General features: G+C 46.5%; 1 protein-coding gene across 1 annotated transcript in view; it reads left to right on the top strand.

Annotated features, from left to right (window-relative positions):
* Positions 1 to 15,124, top strand: part of LOC130130991 (H(+)/Cl(-) exchange transporter 5-like) — a 64,583-nt gene that overhangs the window by 34,258 nt on the left and 15,201 nt on the right. The window contains exons 6-12 of the mRNA XM_056300851.1: positions 94 to 216; positions 2,309 to 2,515; positions 2,951 to 3,031; positions 3,976 to 4,210; positions 4,688 to 4,863; positions 5,621 to 5,761; positions 9,911 to 10,097. Coding sequence (XP_056156826.1) covers positions 94 to 216; positions 2,309 to 2,515; positions 2,951 to 3,031; positions 3,976 to 4,210; positions 4,688 to 4,863; positions 5,621 to 5,761; positions 9,911 to 10,097 — 1,150 coding nt within the window. The remainder of the gene's footprint in view (positions 1 to 93; positions 217 to 2,308; positions 2,516 to 2,950; positions 3,032 to 3,975; positions 4,211 to 4,687; positions 4,864 to 5,620; positions 5,762 to 9,910; positions 10,098 to 15,124) is intronic.

Here is a 15,124-nt window from a genome sequence, read left to right as displayed (position 1 = left end):
GCGATATGCAATGTTCACATTATCGTCCTTGAATTTGCTTGACCTTGTGTCTCTTTGTGTGTGTGTGTGTGTGTGTTTACTTCTCTCACACAGGGTGCGTTTGCTTACATAGTGAACTTCATGATGTATGTCTTCTGGGCTCTGCTTTTCTCTTTCCTGGCGGTTACGCTGGTAAGAGCGTTCGCTCCGTACGCTTGTGGCTCTGGGATACCCGAGGTGAGCTCAATCATCAGTCAATTAATCAATCAGTCAGTTATCAATTAACCTGTATTTTACCAGCACATTTCATACAAATGTACTCATTGGGGTTTTTTGTTGTTGTTGTTTTGTTTTGTTTTTTGGGACCCCCCCCCCCCTTTTCCCCCCAATTGTATCCGGCCAATTACCTCACTCTTCCGAGCCATCCCGGTCGCTGCTCCACCCCCTCTGCCGATCCGGGGAGGGCTGCAGACTACCACATGCCTCCTCCGATACATGTGGAGTCGCCTGCTGCTTCTTTTCACCTGACAGTGAGGAGTTTCGCCAGAGGGGACGTAGTGCGTGGAAGGATCACGCTATTCCCCCCAGTTCCCTCCTGCCCCGCTCGCGCCCCCGACCCCGACCCCGACCAGAGGTGGTGCTAGTGAAGCGACCAGGACACATACCCACATGCGGCCTCCCACCCGCAGACATGGCCATATTGTGTATGTAGGGACGCCCAACCAAGCCAGAGGTAACATAGGGATTCGAACCGACGGGCCCCGTGTTGGTAGGCAATGGAATAAACTGCCTCGCCACCCAGACACCCTACATACAAACATGCTCAATGTTAACCAGTCACCGTTTTGCTCCCTAGACCTTTTTCTACTGCAAGATAGCCCCCCCCCCTCATAAATCTGCTTCATTTTTCCAGTGTTCACCTTGGTGTGGGATATTTTTCCTCTGACAAAATTCGAACAGGATATCTGGAAGTCCCGGCTTGCCTAATCCCCTGTAATTTTCTTTACGGATATTACATTTGTTTAGTTTTTTTTCGGTTCATCATTTGCTGGCTCTGAATGTAAACCCTGGTTTGAGGGCTTCTCAGAGGAAGCAGGGCTGTCAGCCCGTCGGCCGTATCAGACAATTGCATCAAATTGTTTTCATATTCTCTAAGCTTTTTTTTTTGTGTGGGGGAGAGGGGGGTTAAATATTTCTTCTCATTTCCTGAGCACATCACAGATGGATAGGTCCATTATTTCACTTACCCCAAACTCACCGCTCTCACTTTCTTCTTCTTTCATTCTGTAACAACTGCGGTATTTTTCCTATTATCTGCCCATTATTTAAAACAACACTGCAGCTTTTTAAACTTTAATTTGGTGAGTTTTATTTATTTATGTTTTTTTCCCAAATTTAAATGTCCCTTTGGGAACCTAAAAGTGTGGTGAAGGAAGATTGTTAACAGGCCTGAAACATACTAGTGTCTGTCTGTTTGTCTGTCTGTCTGTCTTCTTCCCTGCCTCTCTCCCTCTCTGACTTTATCTGATTACCTGTTAAAGTGTACCCACCTCTTTCTCCTGCTCTTTTATTTCACACAGAGATAAAGCGTTTATTTCCGTACTCAATAATCCTTCATGCGCGCGCACACACACACACACACACACACACACTGATCTACCGTCTCCACATGCAAACCCTCCCTAACTCTCATTCTCTTTCTGTTTTTTGTTTTTTTTGGGGGGGGATTTTTCTCCCCAATTATATCCGGCCAATTACCCCACTCTTCTGAGCCGTCCCAGTCGCTGCTCCACCCCCTCTGCCGATCCGGGGAGGGCTGCAGACTACCACATGCCTCCTCCAATACATGTGGAGTCGCCAGCCGCTTCTTTTCACCTGACAGTGAGGAGTTTCACCAGGGGGACGTAGCGTGTGGGAGGATCACGCTATTCCCCCCAGTTCCCCCTCCCCCCCGAACAGGCGCCCCGACCGATCAAAGGAGGCGCTAGTAGAGCGACCAAGGTACACACACACATCCGACTTCCCACCCACAGACACGGCCAATTATGTCTGTAGGGACGCCCGACCAAGCTGGAGGTAACACGGGGATTCGAACCGCCGATCCCTGTGTTGGTAGGCAATGGAATAGACCGCCACGCTACCCGGACACCCCTTCTTTCTCAGTGTTTACAAAATGCTAAATGATTTCTTTCAAAAATGTGATTAAAAAAAATGATTTCCACAGTTTAGGGAACTGAATTGTTTATGTTTTATAGCAAATTATGAATTTTCAACATTGACAATTCTCCCTCTTGTCCCCACTTCTTTCTCTCCGTCTCTCTCTCCTCAGATCAAAACTATCCTAAGCGGGTTTATCATCCGGGGCTACTTGGGGAAGTGGACCCTGATCATCAAGACCGTCACCCTGGTTCTAGCCGTCTCCTCTGGGCTGAGCCTGGGCAAGGAGGGCCCCCTGGTCCACGTAGCATGCTGCTGCGCCAACATACTCTGTCATCTGTTTACCAAATACCGCAAGAATGAGGCCAAGCGACGAGAGGTAGAGAACATAGTGGAGAGAAGAAAAAAAAAATCCCCCCCCCCCCATGTTGGGCTAGAGATCATAGCTGGCTTTCACGCCAAACTCATTTGGGTAGGGCGGCACGGTGGTGCAGTGGTTAGCACAGTCGCCTCACAGCAAGAGGGTCCTGGGTTTGAACCCCAGGGTTGTCCAACCTTGGGGGTCATCCCGGGTCATCTGCTGTGTTGAGTTTGCATGTTTTCCCCGTGTCTGTGTGGGTTTTCTCCAGTGGCTCCGGTTTCCTCCCACAGTCCAAAGACATGTAGGTCAGGTGAATCGGCCATACTAAATTGTCCCTAGGTGTGTGTGTGTGTGTCTGTGTGTGTGGGCCCTGTGATGGCCTGGGAGCAAAATAAAAGCTTTTAAGTATGATAAGCAATTTAAACTAAGCTGTGTCCTACTGACCTGTTTTAGGTGCTGTCTGCAGCTGCAGCTGTCGGCGTGTCTGTGGCCTTTGGTGCCCCCATAGGTGGAGTACTATTCAGCCTGGAGGAGGTACGATGTGACTGCACTACATTTGTATCCAATGTTTTTATTACTCGTTTAGATTATTGCGTATAATTCATCCCATATGTTATATTTTGGCTTTTCTATCCTGAATGGCAAAACAACCTGTCAGAATCAGAAGCCCTTTAAGTGGCAAGTCAATGTGATGACATTGCTGGGTGGTTCCAGATGGGATGTGCCCTGCAAGGTGCATAATGTGGCTTGTTGCATTGCATGTTGTGACTTCACTGAAAGGCCCACATGGCATATGTGTGTTACTTTACTCATGCCGAAAATTTTAGACATGACACGTTGATTTCGTCGGTCAGGAAAACATCACGGACAGCTTCTTTTGTTTTTTTTTCAGCACAAAACATTTTGATATGTATGAAATGTGTGCCATGGATTCATGCAGTACTAGAACTGACAAAAAGGAGTGGGAGATTTTGTAAAAAAAAAAAAAGCCGATTATCTGGTTTGTAACTAGAACTCCTGCAAGGATTCACATGTTGTAATGACCACGGATAATGCGGACCCGTGCAGGACTTGCACCTGTGGGAAGCATGTGTTGTGAATTCCTCTAGTAAAACCGATTCTGTCAGGCAACAAGTCCATGTACACCAAAACCCACTGTGACTGTGAGAACAGGAATGAGTTGGAAGCAAAATCTGCTTTATCAGCGAAGTCATTTTACGTGTATGAGAAATTGGACTTGGCTGTTCGGTCACACTGAACTCGTTGGACGACGTAACACAACATCGGTAAAGTATTGTATTGATCAAGTAGGAAAAATGCCAGGACTCTTCTCATGTAGGTCTTCCTTTAGCCGAGTCTTCCACCTTACAACAAAGGCGTACCGAGAACTCTGCTTCTCACCTCTGGAATAAATATCTCTGTGTTGTTGTATCAAGCTCTAAAAAAAAAAAAAATCTCTGTCTCTCTCTTCCATGCAGGTCAGTTACTACTTTCCTCTGAAGACGCTGTGGCGGTCCTTTTTCGCCGCCCTTGTGGCGGCCTTCACACTTCGTTCCATAAACCCATTTGGTAACAGCCGCCTGGTGCTGTTCTACGTGGAGTTCCACGCCCCCTGGCACCTGCTGGAGCTTGGCCCCTTCATCCTGTTGGGTATATTTGGTGGCCTCTGGGGGGCGCTGTTCATCCGAGCCAACATTGCCTGGTGCAGGAAACGTGAGTATGCTTTGAGGACGGATTATGTCGTTTTGTTGGTGTGTTGGGCAGTGTCAGTACACTGTTTGTTTGAGCCTGCACACACATACGCATACAAATACACACACACACCTTAATCTCCAGTGTTGTTCTTTTCTAATCACCCAAACATTTTCCCTCTATATCTTTTTGCCTCTTTCTTTCTCTCTCTTTCTCTTTCTCTTGCTCTCTCTCTGTCTCTCCCTCTCACTCAAACACACAACAATTCACAACCTTAGAAGATCATAGATCTCACACACACACACACACACACACACACACAAACACACGGTAGCAACATGAAGTGCTACCAGAACTCTATACAATTGCCCTTTGACCTGCTCCACCAAGCCCAGTGGGATTTATTGCCTTGCTCAAGGGCAACATGACAGTGATTTACTGACAAGCAAGAGGAGCTTGACTGACTTATTCTTCCCTGCTCCCCCTCCCCTTCTCCAGGTAAATCCACCCGCCTGGGTCACTACCCGGTCATAGAAGTACTGGTGGTGGCTGGCTTCACGGCCATCATCTCCTACCCCAACAGTTACACCCGCATGAGTGGGGCAGAACTTATCTCTGAACTGTTCAACGACTGCTCCCTGCTTGACTCCTCCCAGCTCTGTGGCTACAAACAGGTTAGTGTGTGTGTGTGTGTGTGTGTGTATGGGGGGGGGGGGTCAGGGCAATATATTGATATTGTAATATAAGACTAGATATCATCTGGGATTTTGGATATCGTGATATGATACGAATGTTGTCTTTTCCTGGTTTTAAATGCTGCATTGCAGTAAAGAGATGCAATTTTCTGACCTTACTAGACTGTTCTAGCTGTTGTATTATTTTTCTCTACCTGTTTGGACATCATATCCACATTGCTAATGAGTCTTTATCAAAAATGTCATTGTGTAAATATTTTGTGAGAGCACCAATAGTTCTCTCTGCAATATTATCAAAATATCAATATTTAGGTATTTGGTCAAAAACATCCTGATATTTGATTTTTTTTTTCTATAACGCCCTGTGTGTGTGTGTGTGTGTGTGTGTGCGTGTGTGCGTGTCTTGTGGGAATAAGTATGCCTTGTGGGCGTAAGTATGTAGTGTGGAGGAAAGTTTGTGTATGTGTGTCTAACATGAGAGTGGTTTTGTACACGTGTGTGTGTGTGTGTGTGTGTGTGTGTGTGTGTGTGTGTGTGTGTGTTCCTCCGGCCTGTCTGTTTGTGCATGCGGAGAGAGGGATTGGATTAATTAGCATGTCTTTGTTTCCTCGCTTTTTCTCTACGTCTGCCTTTATTTTGTCTTACTTTTTTGTCTCGCTCTGTCTTTTTCCTGTGTCCTCTCTCTTCTACTGCCACTTTCCCTCTCTCCATTATTCTCTCTCTCATTCACTCCCAGCCTACTAATCTGTCGGAGACGGTTGCTGGGAACGGCCTCGCTGACAGACCGGCCGGTCCGGGCCTCTACACTGCTCTGTGGCAGCTTGCCCTGGCTCTGATCTTTAAGATAATGATCACCGTGGTTACGTTTGGCATGAAGGTTGGCATACACACACACGAACACACACATATACATACTGATGCACACACACTCACAGAAATGGGAAAGACTGCATTTTCGGTGAGTGACGTTGGGTTGTGCCGAAAGTACTAACCCACATAAAACTGGAAGGAGGACTTGCCATGGGTACCACTTTGACCTGTGCTGCTAGTTTGTAATACTGTCGATAACCAGTGCTATCTTTTTCCACTGCTAGAGGGGATCATTGGCCTTTCTTATTGTTTGTTCCTAATCCGCCACCTTATTGTCCAACAGTGATGCAAAATCTGGGAAAACCGCCTTGTGCTTGCATGCCTGTTATCGACTTGAGGTTAAAGTGGACATGAAGCTGTCAATCAATTTCACACGATTTACTTAATGTATTTCCCCTCCAGTCGACAATTATGCAACAAAAATTACAAATGTAAACATATAAAGGGGAAAAAAAGAAGCCCTGTTACATCTTTCGTGGCAAGGTCACCACCATCATGCAGCTTGACGTCATGGGGTTGGTTGGCTTGGCTGACTTCATCAGATACAATGGTAAAAGATGGCGGAAATTGGAGACCAGGAGCCACGGGACAGAAGAAGACAAAGCGGAGGCCACTATTGTATTGCTCCTGGATGTAAAACATAGTTTCACAGGGTTGCAGCCAAGGGCAAACCAGTCCATTTTCATAAACTGCCACTGAAACGCAGAACGGTACCGAGTCATTTCCGTATTGTCAGAATTCTTCATTCTGTCAGGTTGTGTTTGCGTTCGAGCTGATGTGGCGTGGGAACCGGGTGGGATAATGGTCTTTTCGGATGGTAGGCGACACTCTGCCTGCGTGCCCGCTCGGATCTGCAGGGTCTCAATGTGCGCCTCATGTGACTAGACAGGCAGACAAGCGCTCCACGAGTAAATGCCAGGCGCTCTGCACCTGGTAACCATGGAAATGGCATCTCTGTACTACTGTATCCCTGCCGGTACAACTATTTTCTTTATAAGTTATAGCAAAATATTAAAATATGTCCTCTAGAAATATTGAGAGAAAGAGTCTAGTATGTGTAAATAGCATAACTAGCACACACGACAAGGATCAGTCTCTCATCCACTTTGTGGGGTGGCGCTGTGCATCACGGAGAAAAAAGTTCAAGGCGATTCAACTCTGGCAGCGGACCTGTACGTGAGACAAGCACGACTGTGACAATTTCACGGGATTGCACCCGTTTGTCGCTCCACCTGACACATTCCCCGCGCCTCCCTACCTGCCCGCTCGCCTCTCATTGAAAAACAAATACACACTACATACGCTACAGAGACAGGAATTTGATGGCACACAGTGCAGACAGTGTTTCCATGTGCAGTTTGTTTACGTATAGTTGTCTGGCCAACACGTTTTTGTGTATCTCGCTTCCCCGGTACTAATTACTAGCTAAACCCTAGCATTAGCTAGTTGATGCTAACAGCTGTTAGCCTACTGTGACAGTACCTCACTGGTTCACACAGCCGACTAGCTGACGTGCTTCTGATGAACGAGCCAGTGTGGTGCCAAACATGTCTGAGAGGTCTGACATGACAATATGATGCCACATGAGTGATTTGTATTCAGAGTTTGTTTACATCACGTTGCACGGCACGTTGTGTAACCAAAGTTTGGGATACCATGGTCAAAACACCATGGTGTAGACAGTTTGATGTTGGATATTCAGATGTTCTGCGGGGTTCATCCTCAATAACTTCTGAGCGAGATCAGTGGGCGTATTCTGGAATCTGACAGAGCAGAAATGATTCAGTGCTGTTCACAGTTTATGAAAATTATCCGTTTTTTCCTTGGCTGCAACCCTGTAAAACTAATTTTTACATCCAGGAGCAATACAATAGTGGCCTCCCTTCTGTCTTCTTCTGTGCTGTGACTCCAGTCGCCAAATTTCACTCTCTATCTTTCACAGTCTGTACCGTTGGTATGTGTTGAACTCTGCCAAGCTAACCAACCCCACGATGTCACAGGTTATAGTGCTGCAAGATGGTGACGCCCTTGCCACGAAAGATATAACGGGGCTTCTTTTTTATTTTATATGTTTACATATATCACGGTGGTGCAGTGGTTAGCTTGTTCGCCTCACAGCAAGAAGGTCCTGGGTTCGAGCCCCAGCGTTGTCCAACCTTGGGGGTCGTCCCGGGTCATCTGCTGTGATGGAGTCTGTCTGCTGCGAGAAGGCTTGTCTGAACCACATACTGCGTGGTCACACATCACCATGGTGCGCACATTCAGCATCCTTGTCGGGAGGAGGACGTGTTGGAGGCGGCAATGTTTCACTGAAAGATGTCCAAGCTGAAACACTGGAGCATCCTGTCAATAGTAGATAAGTCAAGGTAGCGGTAACCGCCGGCGAATGAACCAATAATGTTAACCTTATGCAGTAAATGACACAAATACACACTACATACGCTACAGAGACAGGAATATGATGGCACACAGTGCAGACAGTGTTTCCATGTGCAGTTTGTTTACGTATAGTTGTCTGGCCAACACGTTTTTGTGTATCTCGCTTCCCCGGTACTAATTACTAGCTAAACCCTAGCATTAGCTAGTTGATGCTAACAGCTGTTAGCCTACTGTGATAGTACCTCACTGGTTCACACAGCCGACTAGCTGACGTGCTTCTGATGAACGAGCCAGTGTGGTGCCAAACATGTCTGAGAGGTCTGACATGACAATATGATGCCACATGAGTGATTTGTATTCAGAGTTTGTTTACATCACGTTGCACGGCACGTTGTGTAACCAAAGTTTGGGATACCATGGTCAAAACACCATGGTGTAGACAGTTTGATGTTGGATATTCAGATGTTCTGCGGGGTTCATCCTCAATAACTTCTGAGTGAGATCAGTGGGCGTATTCTGGAATCTGACAGAGCAGAAATGATTCAGTGCTGTTCACAGTTTATGAATATTATCCGTTTTTTCCTTGGCTGCAACCCTGTAAAACTAATTTTTACATCCAGGAGCAATACAATAGTGGCCTCCCTTCTGTCTTCTTCTGTGCTGTGACTCCAGTTGCCAAATTTCACTCTCTATCTTTCACAGTCTGTACCGTTGGTATCTGTTGAACTCCGCCAAGCTAACCAACCCCACGATGTCACAGTTTATAGTACTGCAAGATGGTGGCGCCCTTGCCACGAAAGATATAACGGGGCTTCTTTTTTATTTTATATGTTTACATATGTCACGGTGGTGCAGTGGTTAGCTCGGTCGCCTCACAGCAAGAAGGTCTTGGGTTCGAGCCCTAGCGTTGTCCAACCTTGGGGGTCGTCCCGGGTCATCCTCTGTGTGGAGTTTGCATGTTCTGCCCGAGTCTGCGTGGGTTTCCTCCGGGTTCTCCAGTTTCCTCCCACAGTCCAAAGACATGTAGGTCAGGTGAATCGGCCATACTAAATTGTCCCTAGGTGTGAATGTGTGTGTGTGTGTGTGTGTGTGTGTGGGCCCTGTGATGGTTTGGCGGCCTGTCCAGGGTGTCTCTCCGCCTGCTGCCCAATGGCTGCTGGGATAGACTCCAGCATCCCACGACCCTAATTAGGATGAGTGGTTTGGATAATGGAATGGAACATATGTCATTTTTGTTATATAATTATTGATTAGAGTGGAAATACATTTAGTGAATCATGTTCACTTGATTGACAGCTTCCTGTCCACTTTAAGTTGTCATTTAGTACCAATGTGAACATGATGTGGTTGGACAGTGACGCCGAGTCTTGTACACTGTTGTTGATTAGTAATCAGCATAATACTTGTTTGTTTCACGCGTTTATTAGCTGAGCATAGTCCCTATAAGTTAGTGCTTATACAATAATTTGTGTCATTAAGAAACCACCCAGTGTGGCAAACGCTACTATAGTCATTGAGGGGGAGAATGAGAGAAGAAGAGAAGAGAGGCTTTATTTGTCTTACAGCTTACACACATACACACATGCAGGGAGTGGTGGCTGAAGAAATGTTCCCCCTGCATTTTCCCATCCTGCTGTGCTTCCTCCAGGAGCAGCCAGAGAATGAGAGAGAGATGGTGTATTCTCAGCGAATTTGAGTTGTTAGAAATAAAATTAATTTTCAAAAATGTTTTGGTAAATCTTTGTCTCTTCCCTCCCCTCTCATTTGGCTCATCCAGGTGCCCTCTGGGCTATTTATCCCCAGCATGGCGGTTGGAGCGATAGCGGGCAGACTAATGGGTGTAGGCATGGAGCAGCTGGCCTACTACAACCATGACTGGATCATCTTCAAAGGGTGGTGCTCGCCAGGAGCAGACTGCATCACCCCTGGGCTATATGCCATGGTGGGGGCCGCTGCATGTCTAGGTTAGTCTACTGCCTCAAATGAACCTCTTTCTGAATGTCTTTAAAGACCTTACTATTTATGGGTGGCAAGGTGGCGCAGTGGTTAGCGCGGTTGCCTGACAGCAAGAAAGTCCTGGGTTCGAGCCCTGGGATAGTCCAACCTTGGTGGGTCATCCCGGGTCGTCCTCTGTGTGGAGTTTGCATGTTCTCCCCGTGTCTGTGTGGGTTTCCTCCGGGTGCTCCGGTTTCCTTCCACAGTCCAAAGACATGTAAGTCAGGTGAATTGGCCGTGCTGAATTGTCCCGAGGTATGAATGTGTGTGTGTGTGTGTGTGTGTGTGTGTGTGTGTGTGTGTGTGGGCGGGCCCTGGGATGGCCTGGTGGCCTGTCCAATGTGTCTCCCCGCCTGCCACCCAAAGACTGCTGGGATAGGCTCCAGCATCCCCATGACCCTGAGAGCAGGATAAGTGATTCAGATAATGGATGGATGGACTATTTCACTGGTACTCGTGTAGAGATGCAGGAATCAGCCAATTTTCAGCTTGATCGGCTATGACCAGTGGCCAACCGGTCAGTCTCAGATATATCCAATTCTGTGCCGATCAAATTTACATGCATGCGCTGCATGATGGTTCATGATGTGCACACAGCGGCACAGACGGTAAAGTCACAGACACACACACACACACACTAAAACATGTCGTCGAACACCGTCATTTACTTTGAGAAATTAAAACTTTGTTCCCAACCCCCTTGGGTGGCCTCTTTGACTACCTCCCTATTAAGGATGTGCACATCCTCATCCACCACCCCCGTGGACCCACCACTCACGGGGATTAGCATTGGGGTAGGGTGCAAAGGCGGGGACCGGGGCATGTCGACTTCTGGTATCGCAGACTGGTCCAGGAGGACCAACTGGGAGGAGACCCCCGGGGTAGACCCAGAACTCGCTGAAGGAACTACATGTCCATTCTGGCCTGGGAGCGCCTTGGGCTCACCCAGGAGGAGCTGGAGGGCGTTGCTGGGGAGGGGGACGTCTGGAGTGTCCTACTTAGCTTGCTGCCACCGCGACCCGGCCCCTGTGGAGTCCTGGCCTGACGCGTTAGCTCTCCTGTGCTGTGCCGTCCTCTTGGCCAGCATGTGTTTGGTTTCCTCTCTCCCCAAGCTAAAGACTGTGCAAGACATCTTGATTTTAGTCGAGTGTTTTTTATCCTTGTTTTTTTTTTTTCCAGCTTGTGGTCTTTTAACATTACTGCATGGTTTGGAAACATCTGTAAAGAAATAGGGTTATGTAATGTATCATTGATCCAGTTAGGGAAAACTAAATCAATGTGTTGGTTGGTCTTTGCTCTCACAAAATGATGGGTTTAACATTGGTAACTGGGAAAATTCCATTGCGGTCTCATAAAAACTTGAATAATAGCAATCAGAGAGACGGTTATCAATTAATCATTTTGTAATTTATAACATTTGCTGGTTACAGCATCACAAACACGAAGAGTTGCTTTCCTTTTCTCTGAGTCACATCATTAGAAAAATAATTTAAGGTTTTTTGTTTTTGGCTGCTGGGCAGATCAAGTAGAGACGCTCTGAAGACACCAGTTCAGTTCTAGAAACGGGCTTTTACCATTGTTTTTGAAATTTTATATACTAGATCATGAATTGATTTATTTAAAAAAATCGAGATTAATTAATTATGAAACTAAATGTTAGTTGCAGTCCTAGTTTTTTTGTACAATAAATAATAATAAAAAATGATAATTATAATAAGAAAATTATAATTATAAGAAAATTGTAAATAATGAATTAAGCAGACTTCATACCATAAATATCTATGCCACCTGGCTTTATTGTGTTATTCAATCTGCCCACATCCATTTTTGTCCTGTTGCATGAGAGCAATGCTCTTTTTTTATTCTTAATCGTAGCACCGAGTCCTGGAAGTGATCAGCTGCTATGTTTCTTCAGATGCAGGATGTGTGTGTGTGTGTGTGTGGGGGGGGGGGTCCTTTTCCATTTGACGAAAACAGATGTGTGTTTTGTATTTTTGAAAAGCGGTTTGTGTGTGTGTGTTTGGGGAGGGTACTCGGGGCTTACAGTGGGACATAGGCAATACGTGCCCATCCAGATGCTCTGGAATGATTTCCAGAGGGATATTTAGTGGTTTTTCCGACAAAGGATTGAAAATGGGAGTTTCCACTTTCTCGTGTTCTGAAAATGTGTTCTCAGTCATGTAAAATAGTTATTGTAGCAATTCAGGCGCATTTATAGCCTGCAGGGCAGGCTTTGACAAACACCATTCACCAAAAACCATTTCCAACAATAGGCTGATCAGGTCTAACGTAGAGGAGCCAAAGAGCTCATTTTCATTTTCCTCTTCTTTCTTCTTCTTCTTAAGTTGTCTTTCTGTTAACAATATCCATGTGTTCAGTAGTTTGTCTGTTTGTGTGTTTGTTTTGTAATGACAACAGTTTGGTATTAGCCCCCAGAGCCGTGCAAGTTAAATGTCACTCTGCCAGGTGAGTTTACTTGCATTGCCACCTCAGGAGGTCCACAATGACAAATTGAACAGAGGTGCTTGTCCGCTTAAAATGTTTTGAGACTTGAATTGGGGGCATCCGGGTAGCGTGGCGGTCTATTCCATTGCATACCAACACGGGGATCGCCGGTTTGAATCCCTGGGTTACCCCCGGCGTGGTCGGCCATCCCGATGGACACAATTGGCCGTGTCTGCGGCTGGGAAGCCGAATGTGGGTATGTGTCCTGGTCACTGCACTAGCACCTCCTCTGGTTGGTCAGGGCGGCTGTTCGTGGGGGAGGGTGAATGGGGGGGGGTAGCGTGAGCCTCCCACGCGCTACGTCCCCCTGGTGAAACTCCTCACTGTCGGGGTGAAAAGAAGCAGCTGGCGACTCCACATGTATCGGATCCCCGGATCGTCAGAGGGGGTGGAGCAGTGACCGGGATGGCTCAGAAGTGTGGGGTAATTGGACGGGTACAGTTGGGGAGAAAAATGTGGGGGGGGGGGGGGGTTTGAGACTTGAGCATGTCTTGCGTCAGTTTCTATCTCGTCACTCCTCTCTGCTTGACACCGTGTGTGTCTCACAAAACAGTGCGTCGATTCATATCTGTACTAAAACGCAACGTCTACGTTCGACTTTTCCCCTCAGAAGAAGAGTCATTTTAAAGTTAAAACATCTTGCATTTGCAAAAACATGAACAATGACTCTAGCAAAATGACTCCCGGCTGGGTAGAAATATACAACTGAATAACTGGCCACCTTGGGAACCTGCCAAGAGAGAAAGTGGTTGCACTCGAAAACGTTTTGGAGATTTTGAGCATTCAGCACAAGTTATCAATTTCAAGGTCGTGTAATCATCTCCCTCGCTAAATTATCCTTTAACAGATGTCGGCCAACTGTGATTTATGATTGGTTGCATGACGACTTGGTATAATACAGTGTCAAACCCAATTGACGTTAACCGATCTCTTGGAAGATGGGGCCAGTATGGCCAGAGGAGAATGGCCTCAGACGAGAGCTGTTTACAGAGCCAAGCGGAGAGTTTCCTCCTTGGGGGATCCCAGGGCTCTACAGTGCGAGTAGTTTGCCTCTAAAAATAGACTTTTGCGAGCCGCAAAAAGAATTTACAAGCACAGCGTGCTAGTAGAGATTACAACCTACCATACCCCCCCCCCCCCGCTTCTATTCATTCAAAAACTACAAGTCCCACATTCTACACGCCGCAGTGTGCCGATCACAGTGGTTTTCTGTGATGATGCAGCCGGTGTCAAGTGAAAGGTGAGCACCACTAGAAACAAGACTAAGTCAAGACCTAGTACGTGGCTGGGCAGTGTATGAAACTCTGCAGGGCTTTTAATTTGAAACAATGAATACGGGAAGTGGCGACACAAGGCCGACCAATGATGTAACTTCTGTCACTCGGTCAGTCAGAAACATCGCTGCAAATGAACCCCATCCATCCATCCACCCATTATCCGAACCGCTTATCCTGCTCTCAGGGTTGCGGCGATGCTGGAGCCTATCCCAACTGTCAATGGGCGGCAGGCGGGGAGACACCCTGGACAGGCCACCAGGCTGGCGAAAAAGAGACGAGGAGAAAGGAATCCGGCGAGAGGGATTCGCAAGGTTTTAAATAATACGTCAGTTAACATGCAGTGTCAGTCTTTTAAAAACCGTTTTCATTGTTTCCAAAAGTTGTGTCAGTGCTTCTGTGTTAAAAAAAAACTTTAAAATGTTTTAAAAAGTTCTTGCAATATTTTATTTCAAAAACTGTGTTTCAACATTTCAGTGTTTTAAAAAGCTATGTCATTGTTGTTTTCAATCTTTTTAGGCCGAACCCTAGTTTCTAGACACTAGGGTCTTTTATACACACACACACACACACACACCCAGTAAAATATGTGTGTAATCGATTGTTTGTAAACTCGGTGTTACCGGGACATTTTTCACTGTGCTCTAAATGTCTTTGTGTGTAGTTTTGTGTTTCTCGTCGGGGAAAGTTAACGTACAGCTCTGGATCGGTGCAGTTTCATAACAAAGCTGAAAATTAACTTTGATGGTTCTGCAGTTGACAAACACCAGAAGGAGAGGATTAGGCTCGGGGAAGAAGCCTGGCTATGCTGTAGATTGTATATACATATTGCCGAGAGGCGGAGGAAATTAAAACCAGAAGGTGGGCAATGCAATGGTTCTCCCACCCAGAGCCAATCACATCGCAGGACAGGGCGGTGGGAACCTCAGCTATTACAGATCCCAACACAGAGCAGAGAAAAATCCTCCCCCTGCCCATTAGACAAGCTGTAGCTTCTCTAATTGGGAGGGAAATGATTCTTGAGCAAAGCAATAGCTCTTGAGCAAGGCACTCCACCCACTCAGTATTCAGATTAGCTGCTCAGAGCCAGCAGTGCAGGTGTGTGTGTGTAACCCTGTCCTCCCCCTGCAGCCACTGCAATAACAGTTTACTTGCCTGCTTGTGTTCTTCACCTTGTCTTATAATTAATTGTAATTCATTGTCAGTAGTGGTCTCGT

This window comes from Lampris incognitus, chromosome 20 (assembly GCF_029633865.1).
Source record: "Lampris incognitus isolate fLamInc1 chromosome 20, fLamInc1.hap2, whole genome shotgun sequence".
Taxonomy (NCBI): Eukaryota; Metazoa; Chordata; class Actinopteri; order Lampriformes; family Lampridae; genus Lampris; species Lampris incognitus.
Note: the sequence above shows the minus strand (reverse complement) of the source record. Positions and strands in the feature narration are given on the sequence as shown.